This window comes from Astatotilapia calliptera, chromosome 13, assembly GCF_900246225.1.
Source record: "Astatotilapia calliptera chromosome 13, fAstCal1.2, whole genome shotgun sequence".
NCBI classification, from domain to species: domain Eukaryota; kingdom Metazoa; phylum Chordata; class Actinopteri; order Cichliformes; family Cichlidae; genus Astatotilapia; species Astatotilapia calliptera.
Window position 1 is genome coordinate 3,237,600 of NC_039314.1, and position 19,317 is coordinate 3,256,916.

The window sequence follows — 19,317 nt, forward strand, 5'->3', positions numbered from 1 at the left end:
TCTTCGCTGAGCTTTTAACCTTTAGCCAGTCTTAAATGAATAGTTATTTAGTGAACAATGGGAGTATGGTTAATATTTGATTCAATTCTAGGTTACCTAAGAATGTTTTGTTAGACAGCAGCAGGAAAAAAACTTCTGACCTAAATTGTATTTAAACATAGGTGTATGCTGTGATATCAGTGGCTAAATCCTAGTCTAGTTTGGTAAACGGCAGCAACTTGCTTTTGGTAGTTGTGTCAATCCCATCTAATCTGTCACTATCGATAAATGAGTGACAGGAGTATTTTTTTGAAACAAATGCTTGAATTAAAAAAAAAAAAAAAAGACTGTCTGCAAAACTTGGGCAAAATGTCCAAAACTAATGCAGAACATTAATTAAAGAGACAAATGTGCAGAATCAAAGTTTTAAAGCAGTGGGCTGCTTTGCAAAAGGAACTGGAACTTATTTCAATCAATGGATTACAACAACCAAAAGTCTGAATCACAACAGTGTTGCTGCCTGCTGTGGTTCAGTTCAAGCAAATTTAAGGGAAAGCCTTAGTCTTCCATCTAGTGAAATAAATGTGTAACTGCATCCATGTGCAGGTGAGACTTCAAAAAATGTTTTTAATAACAACATTTTCAACATTTCATAGCAGAGCCTCTTTATTGACAGTATTAAATGTCCAAATGCTGTTTCAAGAACATACAAGGTGGCATGTAGATAGACTGTATATAAAAGACAGATGTATTCAGTCTGACACCCATGTGTCACCCAAGTGGCTTGCTCAATGTATTTAGTGTTTCAACTGCGACAATGTTGCACAAACGGCCATAATATTTGCCAAAATATTACATTCAAATGTTCCAAAAGGCACCAAAACTGCAAACTCAGTGGGGAGATCAGACTCAAATGATGTAAGTAAGGTTGTGCCATATACTGTATGTTACATCTGCAATAGTGTTGATACAAGCAATGCCATCTGCACCTTCTCTAGCTGCTTCACACAACGTTCATATCCCCCGCCTCTCACTAGCAGCAGAACACACCTCCCTGGTCCTTATAAGGCATTTTGGGAGGTCAGTAAAGCTCCTGTTTCACAACATCAAAATATTAAACAGTCATCATAAATTTTATGATGCTCGGCTGGTGCACATAATAACATTAGCCGTTCAATTATTAGAATTGTGACTACACAACAGCAGCATTAGCCATCTGTCAGTTTTATCATTAAAGACACGGCTAAAATCTGTTCTCCCAGGGCTGCCTCTGGGTGTTGCTAGTGTTTTCATAAAGCTTCCAAACCTGCTTATAGCTGCAGGAAGATCCAGAGAACAGCTCAGTAAGCTGTGCAGGATGGCTGAAATATTTTGTCTTTGTCAGGGTCTGGAGGGTATGCTGACAACCAGTCAGGAGCAGTGTCCACCACAGGCCACGGTGAGACCATCATGAAGATTACACTGGCCAGACTCATCCTGTTCCACATGGAGCAAGGTAACACACACACACACACACACACACACACACACACACACACACACACACACACACTCACTTGTTTTCATATCTTAGTAAATACATCTCATTGACATAATGCTTTCCCCAGCGCTTACCCTGACCCTAACCATCAAAAATGAATGCCTAACCATAACCTAGTTGTAACCCAGACACTAAAACCACACTTTGAGCTTAAAAAATGCCTTCAGACTTGTGGGGATGGGCATCTTGTCCCCGTGAGTGACTGTTGGTCCCTAAAAGTATAGTAGCATGCCAATTTTCTGTCCTCACAAAGATGTCTAAACATGTACACACACACACAAATCTGAGCCACTGTGGCTGAGGGGGTTGAGAACCAGCTGCGAAGTTGGTAACACTTTGCCACACACAGCTTCAACTCTCATATTTGATTTATTTACATCCAGAAAAAAACTAAAACTCCTCAGAGGAGCCGCGACTAAGCCTTTTTACCCATGGGACTTGCATGCACTGTTTCTGGGGTCCTGGAAGCTATTTGGACCTAGGTTTTTGTTTGTTTTTCCTTGATTTGTCCTTCACTGTAGCAGTATACCAATTATCCCAGTAAAGCTCTTCTTGTTTTCTTCCTGTAACCAAGTTTTGACTTTAGCACAAATGCTAACTGTAACAATGAGCCTCTCTCCAGACTGTTCAATTAAAACAAAAAGAGTTAAAGTGCTGTTTCTTGTGTCTCCTCTTTTGTCAGGTCGGTCGGTAGAAGATGCCAGTGACTTGGGCCTGGCCTGCATGCAGTCCAGACTTGGGGGGCTAGGCGGGGTAGTGACAGTGGATCCTCAGGGCCACTGGGCTGCCCGCTTCAGCAGCAACTACATGTCGTGGGCTGCAGCCCAGAGGGATATTGTGCACTATGGCCAGTACTCTGGAGAACACTTCACCCAAAGCATCAACTGATGGATGTTGTTGTTCTTTTTTTTTAACTATCATTTTTAAGAGAGAATTTGATACTACTTGGACAACAAAAGAAATTCAGTACAAGTTTATCCGGGTGCTAAGATAGATGGTCATTGTGCATTTGATTAAAACACAAAGTTATAACACAAAATGTTTTTATCCGCAAAGGCTTACAGAGCCTATGAATTCTAGGCTGGAACTAATTTCAGATTACACTCTTAAAACTGATCTTTAATGCAGTCTTAACATTGCCTTAGTGCTTGTATGTTAGCAATCACCAATCACATCAGGCCTAGCAAGGGCTTTATTTAGGATAAATGGTATTAAGCAATAAGTTCAAAATCACCAGTAAATCATGTGTAGATGATTGTTTTTGGCAGCATTGTACCAGAAACCAAGTCCAGACCGTAACCGTGAATACCCATGAACGTTTTTTTATTGTATGTTCATTAAGTTCAGGTTTCGAGTGAGTCTGTGCAGGAAGCAAAGTGGACACGAGTCCTGTAGGTCCTGTACAGGACTTAAGAACTCCAAGCCATTCATTTGATCTCATTTCTTAAGAATAAAATTACAGAGTTGTTTAAATTTCTTGATTGAAAAAAAGAGTTTTTGTGAGATTTCTTTAAATGAATGTTTGAATGGCAATCACAGCAAAATAAATCGGAAACTGAAAATGTGGTGTGGGGACTTTAAATAAACTGAATTGAAATATTTGTGAATGTGATCTTCAGATGTTTTATTTTTACCGTTTTTGTGTTAATGTGATGTCAGTGTAAATTACTGAACCTCTTCAGCTTCCACTAATCTGCTCTTTGATGACGTTGTGCAATCAAGTATTGTGAAAATTTTATAGAGAACTGCTGCCTTGCTGCTTTATGTGTGTTAAATGTGCTGGCGGATGAACTGACCCAGTGTCTGTGAAGAGCTGCTGATCACATAATGATTGTTAATACTGATTGTAATGGCTATCTTTGCTTCTTCTTGGAGTTCTCTATTTCTCTTATATCTAAAATAAGAGTCTGGATGGACAAGAGGCTGTTTTACGTGTCGGTTTGTGCAACAACGACGGTAAAACCATCGTGTCGCTCCGCCATTCGCTTGTTTTATTTCTCACAAACTTTTCACAAAAAAAGCATCATATCCTTTTCAGGCTTTTCAAAATAAAACATGTAATAACTATAAATGGCGCTAACATTCCGGCCCCTAATTCTTACTGCTAAGGCATAACAATTACATATTAACACAATAAAGCATCATTTAATATTAACACTCATAATCTAACTGGCTTAACCAAACATTATATGAAACATAAGTCATATGTGTTGAACATAAATCTGTTACACATGAGGCTGAGATTCAAACTGTTGCCTCCATTTCAAGCAATTAACATAACTTGTCGATAGGCCCCTCCAAAACGCTAGTTTTGGTTTTGACAAACACGTCTGACAAGTCCATGTGAGTCTGGAACTGATCTCTCAACCTTTCCCATTAACCAGGAACCTCTTGGTGCACTGTCATCAACTATAAGAACAACATCTCCTGGTCTCAGATTTCTCCTAGTCACTAACCACTTCTGTCTTTCTTGTAGAAGCGGCAAATACTCTTTAGTCCAATGCTTCCAAAAAATGTCTGACAGGTACTGCACCTGTCTCCACCTTTTCTTTTTTGCATACAAGTCCTCTCTTTGAAACAATCCAGGTGGCAGTATTGGCTGCCCTTTAAGAAGAAGTAGATGATTGGGTGTAAGTGCGTCTAAATCATTGGGGTCATTAGCCGCTCTTGTTATTGGCCTGCCGTTGACAAATGCTTCAATTTCACATAGCAATGTCCGCAAACATACATCATCCAGAGGTTGCTGCTTTAGGATCTGGTTAAGAATTCTCCTAACTGAGCGAATTTGCCTCTCCCAGATTCCTCCAAAAATGTGGCCCTGCTGGGGGGTTAAATATCCAGGTGATGCCCTTTTCCATGAGCATTTCTGAGATTTTTGAATGATTCCATCCCTTGATTGCTTCACGCATTTCCTTTTCTGCACCCACAAGGTTAGTGCCATTGTCTGATCTCATGACAGACACTTGACCTCGTCTTGCAATAAACCTCCTGAATGCATTTATGCAAGAATCAGTCTCAAGTGAGTGGGCAACTTCTATGTGTATTGCTCTAACAGCAAGACATGTAAACAATACACCATATTGCTTAACTCTGCTGCGCCCATGCTTGACCTCAAAAGGTCCAAAATAGTCTATGCCCACTTTGCGAATGGAGGTTTGTCAGGAATCAGGCGATCTTGTGGCAAGTTTGCCATTCTTTGTTCACCAGGTTTCGGAGATGTCCTTCTACATGTTACACACTTTGACAGGATCTTTCTTATTGCTGAATCTTCCTGTGGAATCCAGAATCTCAGCCTGGATAATGTGTAATTCCTTCCTCCATGACCTGTTTCTTTGTGAATGTGTCTCAGAATCAAAGTAGAAACATGATGACCTTTAGGGAGAATCACTGGATGCTTACAGTTTTTTCTGATTGCTTAAGCACATTTTTTGTAACTAGTGGCTAATTTTGCAAAACTCTTCACACAAATAAGAAAACCCTTCACCCAATCAGCAAAACATTGTAGTTTTCTTGTAAAAGAGAATAACCCTTGCTTAACTCTCCACACCTTTGTAAAAATGGTATTTTCGTATCCAACAGTTAACACAAGCCATCATATTAATAAGCACACAATGCACCAACTGCACACTGATGGTATGAATACAAAACACATCTGGCTTTTGCTTTCTCTGTGCACAAGGTAGGCTATGTCAGTTTGAGCTCATACTTCTGTCATAGATCCATAAGCATAGAGGGATCCAAACTTCAAGTACTGGTGTTTATTCAAACACATCAAAACAAACACAAGTGTTTATTTTCAAGTATAGGATTATTTGCAGTCGCCATAATGACTATATGGGTTACTTGGTCTGCAGTGAACATGCTTCCTCTGCCCCCAGCATCTGGTCATCTAGCAATTCTGTAAAGTAACAATTTCAGTATTTTTACATCAATGGTATTGGTGTGTTTCTCATTGGCATATGGCAGTGCTACAAATCTTTGTGCGAAGTGACTGTACTCACCGATTCTCATTTCAAGATGTCCCTATGGTGCTTGCTACAGTGTAGCGGCTCGAGTTAGGCTGGACCCGTTGGCCAGTTTCCCTCAGGGTCATTCCACGGTTGATTACATGGTCCACTATTGTAGCTCTGATGTCATCAGCAATTCTATTTCTTACTCTTCCTACCCTTCCTCTCCCCCCTCCTCATCTTCCTCTCCTCCCTCCTCGTCCTCCTCTTGCTCCTCCTTGTCCTTGTCGTCCTCTTCATCCTACTTCTTCACCTCCACGTCCTCTTCCTCGGCCTCCTCTACTTCTCACTCTTTCTGCTCCCTCCATTGTACTCCGCACACACAGCTTACCTGTATTATAGTGCTTAGGCTGACTGCAAAGTGAACTAATTATCTAAAAAAGTTCTCACATGTGAAAGTGTGCCAGACAGTTGGCAAAATAGTGTTAATGATAGCCATACATGTGTATACTTTTGCTAGGAGTGTGTTGGAAATTTGGTAATTGAGTGTTGTGCAGTGAATTGTGCCTACAGTTTTGCAAAGTGTGTGTTACAAAATTGCAAACTGAGTGCAAAGCAGTTTTTGTGCTTTTAGTTTTGCAAACTCAGTGAGTGGTTTTGCTATAAGTCTGAATAGTTTTAGAGATTGTGCTACAGGAATCACAGTTAGGGTTTAAGCATTCAGAAAAAACTGTAACATCGGCTGGTAGTGCAGACTCATGCAACCTACCGCCAACCCTTAAAACTCCATCCTGGACAAAAGGATCCAGCTTCGCAATGTGACTGCTCCTTTTAAGCTTGTCACCTTTTTGAAGACTTGCAATTTTTTCTGTGAAGCTTTGATTTTGACAAAACTTAACAATCTCAGTTTCTCCCTTTGCAACATCTGCAGTAGTAAGTGAAGATCCCTTAATACATGTTTTGAACTGCTGCATTTGACCTGCAACCTTTTCAGATTTCCTTTTGCTGCTTTCACAGCCACTTGCTTGTGACATGAGAAGCTTCCGATGCAACTTAACCTGCAAAGCAGCTGCTTGAACATAAGTATCCAGGTCCTTTGGGGGTGGGGTGCCCCCGGCCTCTCGGCCTAGGGCTCGGTCACTCAGGCGCAGCTGGGGGCCGGCGGAGCTCACGGGCGCGTCACTGCAACTCCCCCTGACTTCTGCTCCGCGGCTGCTGGGCGAGCCCTCATCTGGGACTCTCCTCAGCTCTTACTGGGACAGTGGCGCGGCTGCCCCTCTGTTGGTCTTCCATGGTCTCTTGTGTTCTGGGAGCCTCTGGATGTCTGGAGTTTTGATCTCCTCCATACCCGCTTCACACCCTGGAGGACGGGGCTGTGGCCCCCCCACACTCCCTAGCAGATCATTACATGGAGAAACCTTTGGAATGCAAGCATGCTGATCCACACAGGTATGCACACATGGGTATTCACAGACGCGGACTAAAGCTTTCTTGGCTGCTGCCTCAAAGCACACTGTGCGCTGTCTATCTTGCGTGCTGCACAATATCGTTTATTACTTAGTAAATACTGATATCTATGACTAGCTAGTTTATTGTGATGGTGCTTTGTTTTCTCTATTATTATGTTGCTCTTTGTTGTTTGCTGTCTCCTCTGTTTGTTTTTGTTTGTTTGTTTGTTTGTTTTTTTCTCCATACAGGTGACCCAGGAGTTTTTTTTTTTTTTTTTGTCTCTCTTCCCCCCCCTTCTCACCGTCTCTTCTCCCCTTTGGTTTTCTTTCTTTCTCTCCCCCTCTCTCTCTCATTCATTCCCCCTGTCCTATTTATTTAAAAAAAAAAAAAAAAAAAAATGACAAAGGATGAACTGAAGCTCTGCCATCACGTAATGTCGCATACTGCTGTTTCTGATGTCATTTAAAAAAAAAAAAAAAAAGAACATAAGTATCCAGGAAACTGCCTTTTTTAGACGGTACCAGTCTGAATAGTGAGAGATCAGTTTGTTTACTGGATTTTCATGTAATTTTGTAACATCCACACTCATCACCTCTTTGACGTTCAACATCATTTTTTGGTGTTTCTTTAATGTCCGGTGGAATTGGCCAGTTTTTCTTATCTTTTGTCAATTCTCTGTCTGTGTTCATTCCACTTGAAGCGTGGTCAGCAGGGTTTAATTCAGAGTTCACATATATCCACTGACTTGGTTTTGTGTTGTCTCTAATAAGTGACACTATTTGCTACAAATGTCTTAAATCTGATGTTCTCGCTGGAAATGTACTTTAAAACAGTCAGACCAAAACACAGATTCTTCTTGTGGCATTTGCAGCTCCTTTCTCGTGAGCTTGTCCATTTTTACAGCAACTGCAGCTGCTGTCAACTCCAGACGTGGAATTGTCATCTGCTTCAGAGGGGACACTCTGGACTTGCCAAAAATGAATGAGCAGTGAGTTTCTCTTTTCTGGTTTGTGATACGGAGGTAAGTAACGTCTCCACAACCTCTCTCACTGCCATCAGCGAAGTGGTGCAATTGTGTAGATATGACCACTCCAAATCCAGCAGGTTTCAAACACCTGTTGACGGTAAAGCCATGAAGTTTTGAAAGCTCTGAATGCCAAACTTGTGACCTTTGAGCCAGTTCAGCTGGGATTTCCTCATCCCATGAGATCTTCCTGCCACATAGCTCTCGCAGGATGATTTTTGCTGTCAGAATGACAGGAGACAAAAAGCCCAATGGGTCATATATTGCACTTACAAATGACAGGATGCCTCGCCTAGTCTTTGGCACAGGTTTTTCAGTTATCCTGATCTTGAATACATCTGTCTCTGTGCACCAGTTCACTCCTAAGACTCTTTCATCTGGTAGTGCATCATGTCTCAAATCCAAATCTTTAATCTCTTTTGCTCTTTCCTTTTCAGGAATGGAAGCAAGGACAACTCTGCTGTTGCTCATCCACTTTGTTAAGTGAAATCCTCCACTCTCACACAATGCAGTCAGGTCCCTGACCATAGTACATGCCTCTGTTTCATCTGAAACTGACAGAAGACAATCATCTACATAAAAATTGTTCAGAACAGCGTTAACTGCTGCTAGTGGCATTTTTTCTTTAGCATCTTCTGCTGCTTTGTTTAGTGCATAGTTTGCACAGCTTGGGGAGGATGTTGCCCCAAACAAGTGCACCATCATTTAGTATTCTTGCAGAGGTTCATTCAAGTTCCCATTTGGCCACCAGAGAAAACGCAAAAGATCCCTGTCCTCTGGAGGTACTCGCACCTGGTGACACCTCTATGTCTGACATCAAGGCAATGTGATCCCACCTAAACCTTGTTAGTACTCCAATCAGTGTGTTCGTTAGGTCTGGCCCTTGTCAGAGTTCTTCGTTCAGTGATTTCCCTTGAAAGGATGCTGCACAGTCAAAAACTACACAAGAGTTTTCTTTTCTGGGGGTGGTACACCCCATGGTGTGGTATGTACCAAACTCTCTCATTTTCAGGGGTATTGTGTTTGGTACCTGAACTGCATAGCCTTTATTCAGCAAGTCAGACATGAAGCTCTGATACTCCTTGTGAAACTCTGTGTTTCTAATTAATTTTCTTTTCAGATTCTCTGCCCTCTGCATTACTGCACTGCGGTAGTTTGGCATTTTGACAGCTTTGTTTCTCAAAGGAAGACCTATGCTATAATGACCATTAATCCTTTCAACTGTGCCATTGACAGAATCCATAAACATGATGTCTTCTCGTGACATTTCCTGTTTTTCCTCAGAAGCTTTCTCTGGAAAATCATAGTTGAGCTGTTGCATCAAAAGATTCTCAACATTAGTGACAGAGATGCGATTTACTGAAACACTCAGCTCTCTGTCAGAAGGAGTAGAGCAAGAATCTCTCTTGAGAGGGCCATTGATAACCCAACCCAGGACTGTTGGAATAGCATATGGACCGTTATCTTTACTATGAATAATCTCCCATGGTTCCATAGCCTTGTGCACATCACATCCCATCAAAAGTCCAATGTCTGCATCTGAATGTGGGAACTTGATTTGCCGAAGATGTGGCCACCTTTTTATTTTTTATTTTTTTATTTTTATTTTTTGCCTGTCCCGTTTGGCTCTTTTGCCATCAGAATTATTGTCTAAAGGCAAAGAAAGATGCCCAACGGATTTACTTTACCAAATTGACCATCCCAGCCTTGCTGTAATACGGGACAGACTTGACTGGGGGGAAGAAGGGGAGAAAGAAAGAGGGAAAGAGAAACAGCTGAGAAGAGGGACGGGGGAGAAGGGCAAAAAACAAAAACCAACAGAATGGGCAGAAATAAAAAATGCATATATCAATCACCTGGATCACCTGCTGAGAAAGAAAAAAGAAAGCAAGCAGAAGAGAACAAGAGTAATAGAATAAACAACATCACAATGATATATGGGAATATGACAGTAAATACTAAATATTAAACATTATTGTGCAGCACATAAGATCAACAGAACACAGTGTGCTTTGAGGTAGGAGCCAAAAAGGGTGTAGTTTGTGGGTGTGATCACCCGTGTGTACACCTGTGAGCATGGACGCGCTTGTTTTTTTAAAAGGTTCCTTCATGTAATGATCTGCTAGAGGGTGTGGGGGGGGGGGGGGGGGGGGGGGGGGGCACAGCCCCGTCCTCCAGGGCATGAAGCAGGTATGGAGGAGATCAAAACTCCAGACATCCAGAGGCCCTCAGAACACAAGAGACCAAGGAAGACCAACAGAGGGGCAGCCGCGCCACTGTCCCAGAAAGAGCTGAGGAGAGTCCCAGATGAGGGCTCACTCAGCAGCCGCGGAGCAGAAGCCAGGGGGGGGGGGGTTGCATTGACGCGCCTGTGAGCTCCGCCGGCAGCCAGCTGTGCCTGAGTGACCGAGCCCCAGGCCGAGAAGCCGGGGGCACCCCACCTCCGAAGTGGCCCGAGCAAGCCCCAGGCTCCAGGCCCCGATAAGCGGCCACCAAGGAGTGAGCCGGTGTGTACCTGGACGCCCATCCCTGGACACAAAGAACCACCAACGCACCGACACCTGAGGGAGTCCACCACTGGCAGGGGAAGTGGTGGTGGGGAGATAGGCCTCCAAACCTTGGAGGGCCTGAGATGTCCCCAGAGAGGTGGCGTCTGATACCCAACCTGACATATAGACACAGACATACAGGCACACACAGATACAAACATCCATTCCCACCCTCATGCTCTCATATGCACTTACTCCACACTCAACCAACGTGGAGACAGACATGAAGAGACGCTGTACACACGATCACACTCCCCAAGCGTACTCTACGAACCGGGTCTAGGTACCCTTGCCCCTGGAAGGGGGAACTGCACCCAGACCCAGGTGGTGTTACCCTTTTCCCTGCGGTGGGGAGAGGCAGACCGCCCTGACTCCGCAGCAGCAGGGAGGCCCCACACTCCAGACCGCAGTCGGACGGCCAACTCCTCCTCCTAGCCCCCCGCTCCAGCAGGCCGCAGAGAACGGGGGTGAGAGAAGACTCCAAACCTCCCTCCACCCGCTCATTGTAGTGTTGATGCATGTGTGTTCTAAGGTGCATTTGAAACCCAGGAGGGCATGGAGCTACCTGCCAGAGAGCAGCAGGTAAGCGCATAGTGTGGCCACCTTTTTAAGTCATCCTGTGTAGGGATGTTCTCTCTAGACACTGGAATGTCTGCATGAGTGTAAATGTCAGGAAGATCTACTGTATATAGGTGTTCTCATTTAAACCACACACTTCTAATCCTGACAGGTGATAACTTGTCACCATCTTTTCTTGTCCCATTGTGCGAAGCATGAATTTTGTCTTCTTACCTTCTACACCCAGTTGTCTCATCAGCTTTTCTGAACAAAACGTGGCTTGGCTCCCATTGTCCATGAATGCATAAGTCTCAATCAACTTATTGGCTTTCTTTAACTTAACCGACACAGGAACGATCGATAACACATGAATGCCTTTTCCGGCCCCTGTGGCTCCACAAATTCTGCCTGAACTGTGTGTTTCATCACTTGTTGTGGGAATGTCTGAGACATTTCTCTGGATGCAATCGTCTGCCTTACTGTCCTCCTCCCTTGTCCAATGAAGCATACTTGGATGTCTCTTAGAGCAGTACTCACACAATGATCTTTTCTTACAGTCCTTACTCAGATGACCTTGTGTCAGACATGCAAAGCACAGACCCTTTGCTTTAAGGAACTCTAGTCTTTCTTTGTAAGGCTGGTTTCTGACCTTTTGACATTCTGCCAGTGTATGCAGTTTTTCACAGTATATGCATCGTTTCTGGAAGGCATTGCTAGTGTGACAAGAAGCACTTTTATTAATTTCAGATGACCTTTCATTTGCAGCTTGTGTTACACTTGTAGCAAATGTGCTTCCCCTTTGCCTGGATGATCTAGTCATTCTCATATTTGCAAACGACTTTGCTTTATCTTCAGCATCCTTAATGTCACCAAACAAAGGATCTGCAGCTATTTTTGCTTGTCTGTTTATGAATCTGACCAGATCTGAGAACTTTGCTCTCCTTCCACTTGTTTCTTGAATGTCAAAAGCAGAGGCTTTTTCTCTCATTTTGTATGGCAGTTTAGAGACAATAACTCTGAGGTTCGTGGGGATCTCCATCTCTTGCAGTTGACTGATGTCTTGCATTGCATTGTTACAACCAGTGAGAAACAGTGAATAGCTATGAAGAGCCTTTGCATCATCTGTTTTGATTTGTGGCCAATCAAATGCTCTGTTCATGTAGGCAGTTGCAATTCTCAGTTCCATAATGACAAAACAGCAACTTCCCTGCCTCACTGTAGCCTTGTTGAGGATTCATGTGCTGACAACTTCTTACCAAATCTCTGGGTTCACCTCTGGTGAACTGTTCAAGGTAATATAACCTGTCACTGTCAGTTTTATCATGAATTGTATGGTCAAAGGCTCTTATAAATGGTATGAACTCAAGTGGATCACCACTAAAGATGGGAATGTCTCTTTGAGGCAAATGTGACAGTCTATGTTGTTTGACTAACATCTCAGTGATATCATTTTGTTTCAACATGACTTCACATAGATTCATTGGAATAACACTGGCATCAGTTTGGTGCAAGTCATCATGTTCACCTTGTACCTTTGGCTCTTGGAAGCTGAACTGCTTAACAGCTGATTCACACTGTTCCACATCATTTTTAAAGCTCTCATATTCACAGTCCTCTAACACTTTTATTTTGGCTGTAGAAGCAGCAATAGCTGTCTCGATCTCAAGCTGTTCTCTTTTTGACTTTAACTTACATTCTTCAATGTCCAAGGCTTGTCTCTGTTTCAAGGATGCGGCTCGTGCGAGCAGAGCAGCGCGCTCTGCTTCTTCTTTCTGCCGTACAGATGATACTAAAGAAGCTCTGCACGACCTTGATGAGCAGCTACTGACTGAGCTTCTTCCAACGCTGGTATCTGATTTCTTTGCAGGTGGTCTAGCAGTCACTGACATGCTGTCATCTGGGCTCATGTCATCTTGATGCTGATGTCTTGTTACGATGATCCATTTCTCAACTTCAGTCATAAACGCACTGAACTGCTCCTTTTTTGGATTGAACCAGAGCATCTGGTCCACATTCCTTTCATCTTCTGGCAACAGCGACAGTACATAGTCGTTTGCAATTGTTCAATTTTAGCACGACTTGTAGCTTGGCAGCATATCATAGTCCAAAACTTTATCCATGAAAGCTTATTTCTTCTTTTCTTAGATTCTTCATGCATACAGCTCTGTGCACTTAACTGACTTGCTGTATCGAACTTTGTACGATCTCATAGCGATGCACTCGTCTCGCTCGGGAGCATGATGGTTTTACTTAATGTAATGGCTATCTTTGCTTCTTCTTGGAGTTCTCTATTTCTCTTATATCTAAAGTATGAGTCTGGATGGACAAGAGGCTGTTTTACGCGTCGGTTTGTGCAACAACGACGGTAAAACCATCGTGTCGCTCCGCCATCCAATCGTTCAGTCTGACGTCACTAGCCGTGTCTGGGCCTAAACTCTGCTGCAGGTCCATATATCAAATGATCACTGTGGCATTACTGAGAGTTGAAAAACTGTCTAAAGTCTTTCATCTTTAATAAAATGATCAGCGTTCTGCTCTACCAGGTGTAACAACTGAGTTTAACATCCATGCATCCATGAAAACGGAATTTATGACATTTAACGGAGTTAGAAGTTAGCAGGAAGTTAGCTCGCTAGCTTCCATCTAAATACAATATAGCATGTCCTGACTGCGGCGGTTTGGAAACAAATTAAAATGTACAGCTTTCTTATCACTGCCAACATAAATGAAGACAAAAAACTAAACAGCAGTGACGTTTGTAGGGTTACTGAAGTTTGGCTAGCTGGTATATAATGATGTGCTACATGACCGCTAGCGACACAGCTATGTTAGCATAATATAAACAAGCTAACTTTTTTCCCACTCGATAAAAGTTAACGTGAGGGTTCTCAGTTCTCAGTAAACATGTTAACAACACAAAAGCCATATTACAGTTTTTGCCCGTTGCTTGAACACTATAAACCCATGCTTAGACTAAAGTAACACAACGTGAAGCTGTTGTTACCATACCTCAAACACATGTACCCCTACCTTAAACAAAAGCGCTGCTTTGCACCCCAGTACCAATTATGCAACACACCTACTCCCTCATGCAACACACATGGTCCTGCATGCTACACTCTATTTCATACATAAGACACTTCGCTCACAAAATGAAATCTCAGGGTGCCATTCGGAAAACACATGTATCCAAAATACAAAACACATCGGGTAATTGCAACCACTCAAATACACACCTGAAGGCACCTACTTGCAAAACCGAACACCAATTAGCCAACTACAAAAAGCCCTCAGCGTAGCCATTCCAAGAACTTTGCAAGCATGGATGGAGGGAGAGCAAGAGGATATTTACCCCGGTGCCTAGCGGGAGAGGACATTGCTTGCGATGTTGATGAGGTCCTGTGGCCAGACCCCAACAGACGGCGGGATCCATGAGCCCACTTATGCACAATTGTCATGGTTTTTTGTGTTTACAGTATAGTGTTTTTTCTATTGCAGTACTATTGTGTTGTTGTTGTTTTATTTGCTGTACCTGTATTCATGGTACTGCAATGTACAGTATTGAGTAGGTCTATTTGCGTTTATGGTTGTTTGGAAATGTGTCTCCTGTAAATGTGCCTTCTGAATAAACAATGGGAATCAAGGACTGCAGTGTTTTATGTACAGCAGACTAGTGTGTTCCCCCTGATCTGTGAGTGTTTGCATATGGTGCAGGTATGTGTCATTTTGTCAACAGAGTTACATTTTGACAAAGGAATGTTAGGTTTTGACAGCAGAGTTTAGGTTTTGGGAGTAGAGTTCCAATTTGGCACAGATGTGAATAGTATATTTCCCAGTGTTGTGTCATGTGTACTTGTGTGTACAGTTTTGGCACAGCGAGCGGGGTTTTGCAAAATGTGTTCAAGCAGTGGGCAAAAACTGTAAATGCAGACTACTTTAGGCCCGGAAGTAGGATTCAGCAGTAAGTCACTGTAAGTCTTTCTGGTATTCACAGACGCGGACTAAAGCTTTCTTGGCTGCTGCCTCAAAGCACACTGTGCGCTGTCTATCTTGCGTGTTGCACAATATCGTTTATTATTTAGTAAATATTGATATCTATGACTAGCTAGTTTATTGTGATGGTGCTTTGTTTTCTCTATTATTATGTTGCTCTTTGTTGTTTGCTGTCTCCTCTGTTTGTTTTTTTTGTTTGTTTGTTTTTTTCTCCATACAGGTGACCCAGGAGTTCTTTTTTTTTTCTCTCTCTTCCCCCCCCTTCTCACCGTCTCTTCTCCCCTTTGGTTTTCTTTCTTTCTCTCCCCCTCTTTCTCTCATTCATTCCCCCTGTCCTATTTATTAAAAAAAAAAAAAAAAAAAATGACAAAGGATGAACTGAAGCTCTGCCATCATGTAATGTCGCATACTGCTGTTTCTGATGTCATTTAAAAAAAAAAAAAAAAGAATAGTATATTTCCCAGTGTTGTGTCATGTGTACTTGTGTGTACAGTTTTGGCACAGCGAGCGGGGTTTTGCAAAATGTGTTCAAGCAGTGGGCAAAAACTGTAAATGCAGACTACTTTAGGCCCGGAAGTAGGATTCAGCAGTAAGTCACTGTAAGTCACCACTTACAGTTTTTTCTGTATGCTTAAGCACATTTTTTGTAACTATTGGCTAATTTTGCAAAACTCTTCACACAAATAAGAAAACCTGTCACCCAATAATCAAAACATTGTAGTTCTCTTTCAAAAGCAAACACAGCTAGATTAACTCTTCACACCTTCGTAAAAATGGTGTTTCCGTATCAAACAGTACACACAAGCCATCATCTACTAAGCACACAATGCGCCAACTGCACACTGATGGTATGAATACAAAACACATCTGGCTTTTGCTTTCTCTGTGCACAAGGTAGGCTATGTCAGTTTGAGCTCATACTTCTGTCATAGATCCATAAGCATAGAGGGATCCAAACTTCAAGTACTGGTGTTTATTCAAACACATCAAAACAAACACAAGTGTTTATTTCCAAGTATAGGATCATTTGCAATCGCCATATTGACTATATGGGTCTCCACTAGATGGTGCTGTCTCAATACAGAGTAACAGAAGAGGACGGAGCCAGCTTCTGTAGAGCTTCTCGAACTGTGACCTTTTTTTTTCTTTTGCTTTCTGCCTGAAGACAGAAAATATCCAGATATAGGGAATTTACAGTGTCTGAGTAACAGGATGTTAGAGTGGAGACTTGTTATTTTGATACTTAGTATCCACATAGACTGTTTCACGGGCAAGATGTGTCGAACATCTTAAAAGAACAGTGCCAAAGTGCTTTTCTAAATCTTATGACCACATAAACAGAATGAAAAAAAATATACATAACGTTAAGGAAAATATAGTAATTGAATTCCCATCTATGTTGGTACAAGTGAACTAAAAGAACTTAGAATAAGTCAAACATATAAGCCACATACAGCCCGTTTTGATCCCAAGTCCCCTTCCTGTGTCACAAGTCAAATGTTGAATCGCTCTAATGTTTTTACATAAGAAACAAAAGTACAATTTTAACAGTAAGTTGCTTTGTGTGTAAATGTGAAAATAGTGCCCTAAAGTGGGGCTCTTGAAAAGGGAAACACAAAAAGAAATGAGAGCAGAGACATTACATTAGAAGACCTCCTACACGGGCTTCTTAGCTTATTCCTAGTGTGGTCATATTTTGGAAAAAATAATTAAGATTGCATTGAGCTTTCTGGGGAGGCTGAGATGGACATTTCAGGCACTGCTCTTTATCCAGATAAAAGTAAAAGGTTCTTACAGTTTTTTCTGAATGCTTAAACCCTAACTGTGATTCTTATAGCACAATTTCTAAAACTATTAATACTTATAGCAAAACCACTCACTGAGTTTGAAAAACTAAAAGCACAAAAACTGCTTTGCACTCAGTTTGCCATTTTGTAATACACACTTTGCAAACCTGTAGTTACAATCCACTGCACAGCACTCTTTTTGCAGAACTGTAAACACAACTCACTGCTTTACACTCAATTTCCAAATGATCAACGCACTCCTAGCAAAACTATACACATTTAAAGCCATTATTTACACTATTTTGCCAACTGTCTGGCACACTGTCACATGTGAAAACTTTTTTAGATAATTAGTTCACTTTGCAATCAGCCTAAGCACTATAATACAGGTAAGCTCTGTGTGTGGAGTACAATGGAGGGAGCAGAAAGAGTGAGAAGTAGAGGAGGCCGAGGAAGAGGACGTGGAGGTGAAGAAGTAGGATGAAGAGGACGACAAAGACAAGGAGGAGCAAGAGGAGGACGAGGAGGGGGGAGAGGAAGGGTAAGAAGAGTAAGAAATAGAATTGCTGATGACATCAGAGCTACAATAGTGGACCATGTAATCAACTGTGGAATGACCCTGAGGGAAACTGGCCAACGGGTTCAGCCTAACTCGAGCCGCTACACTGTAGCAAGCATCATAAGGACATTTTGAGAATCGGTTAGTACAGTCACTTTGCACTAAGATTTGTAGCACTGCCATATACCAATGAGAAACACAATACCATAGATGTAAAAATACTGAAATTGTGACCAGATGCTGGGGCAGAGGAAGCATGTTCACTGCAGACCAAGAAACCCATATAGTCAATATGGCGATTGCAAATAATCCTATACTTAGAAATAAACACTTGTGTTTGTTTTGATGTGTGTAAATAAACACCAGTACTTGAAGTTTGGATCCCTCCATGTTTACAGACCTATGACAAAAGTACGAGCTCAAACTGACATAGCCTACTTTGTGCACAGAGAAAGCAAAAGCCAGATGTGTTTTTTATTTATACCATCAGTGTTTAGTTGGTGCATTGTGTGCTTATTAATATGATGGCTTGTGTTAACTGTTGGATACGAAAATACCATTTTTACAAAGGTGTGGAGAGTTAAGCAAGGGTTATTCTCTTTTACAAGAAAACTACAATGTTTTGCTGATTGGGTGAAGGGTTTTCTTATTTGTGTGTAGAGTTTTGCAAAAATAGCCAATAGTTACAAAAAATGTGCTTAAGCCATCAGGAAAAACTGTAATGTATAGATACAGTAGGTAGAGTCCATTCAGTCCAGTGACCAGCAGGAGGTGCCACCTCTGGCTGCAGAAGGTAACTAGGAAAATTACCACCAGGCACCTTTGATTCATGACCTCAGTAAACTCTTTTCTGATTAATTTTATTACAAGAATAATTTATGTTTCTTATTGTTTAATAAAAAACAAAAACAAAAAACAAAAACAGACCTGCCCAGTGTATATCATATACAGTTCACTGTATGGCCTCCTTTCTCCCATATGGCAAACAGTATCAACAACATCACTACATCCTGGAGCGCACAATCACTATTCTCAGTCACAGGGGGCTTGTTTCTGTGTATGTATGAATTGTTCTGTTGTATTGCATTATTTTTTTATACATTTCTTTCACATGTTTACATGTGGTGTATACAGCTGAAAAAGAAGCTATGAAAATCAATATGCGCTACTGTTTAATGGAAAAAGAGAATGTGTTTTTGAAGAATCCACAGGTAAAGTCCTGAACTGTTTATCCAAGTTTGGGTGATGGGTACATCCTCAACAGGTCATCAGCTGATCACACTGCTAACAAGTTTGGTTACTGCTGCTGTGGAGACTGTTTAGCTGTCTTTAGGAAAGGTATCTATTTCTCAGATATAACCAGGGAAAGAGCAGCCATGGGAAAGTTGGGGAGAGTGCTGTTAAAGATATTTAAAGATACCCAAATGGCTGCAGAGCATCTTGTTTCTACACCTTTCAGATGATCAGTGATCACCTGTGTGTCAATCCCAGGGAGCACTCTACACATCACATCATCGCTGCTCTCTGGCTGCTTCTAAGAGATCAGTGAAACCCGATCATTACCACTGTGCTTGTCTCTCTGCTGCTATGTTTTTATTTTCATGTATATGAAACTTACATTTGCTTAGTAAACAGGACCACCCCTGACGTGGTTTCCTTGATGAAAATTGTGTGTTCTGCGTTTAGATCAGCACCTCTTTTGAGATTGAACTGACTCTCCAGTTGAAAGATAATGATCTACTGTCTAGAAGAATTGACACTAATGAGTCTTTCCATTCTGTCGCTGCTGCTCAGATCGTGATTACTAATGCAGAGGCTTTTTCCAGTAAAGGCAGTAAACGCCTTTACCCCTGTCAGTTGCGTGTTTCCTACCTTATTTGCCCATGAGACGTGTTGGAGTGCACTGATGTCTGTTCTCCAGCTTTGGCTTTT

At 41.9% G+C, this 19,317-nt stretch overlaps 2 protein-coding genes across 4 annotated transcripts in view; one reads left to right on the forward strand and one right to left on the reverse strand.

Annotated features, from left to right (window-relative positions):
- Positions 1–3,126, forward strand: part of asrgl1 (asparaginase and isoaspartyl peptidase 1) — a 29,377-nt gene extending 26,251 nt beyond the window's left edge. For all 3 annotated transcript variants that reach the window (XM_026189819.1, XM_026189817.1, XM_026189818.1), the window contains 2 exons: positions 1,364–1,474; positions 2,202–3,126. In XM_026189819.1, the coding sequence (XP_026045604.1) occupies positions 1,364–1,474; positions 2,202–2,407 (317 nt within the window). In that variant the 3' untranslated portion in view covers positions 2,408–3,126. The remainder of the gene's footprint in view (positions 1–1,363; positions 1,475–2,201) is intronic.
- A 5,081-nt stretch (positions 3,127–8,207) lies between these two features.
- LOC113035085 (uncharacterized) lies at positions 8,208–13,429 on the reverse strand. Its single transcript, XM_026190371.1, has 2 exons — positions 11,092–13,429; positions 8,208–9,516 (listed from the first exon to the last, which is right to left on the reverse strand). Exon 1 carries the CDS (start codon positions 12,230–12,232, stop codon positions 11,168–11,170), a length of 1,065 nt encoding a protein of 354 aa, XP_026046156.1. The 5' UTR covers positions 12,233–13,429; the 3' UTR covers positions 8,208–9,516; positions 11,092–11,167.
- Positions 13,430–19,317: the final 5,888 nt, after the last annotated feature.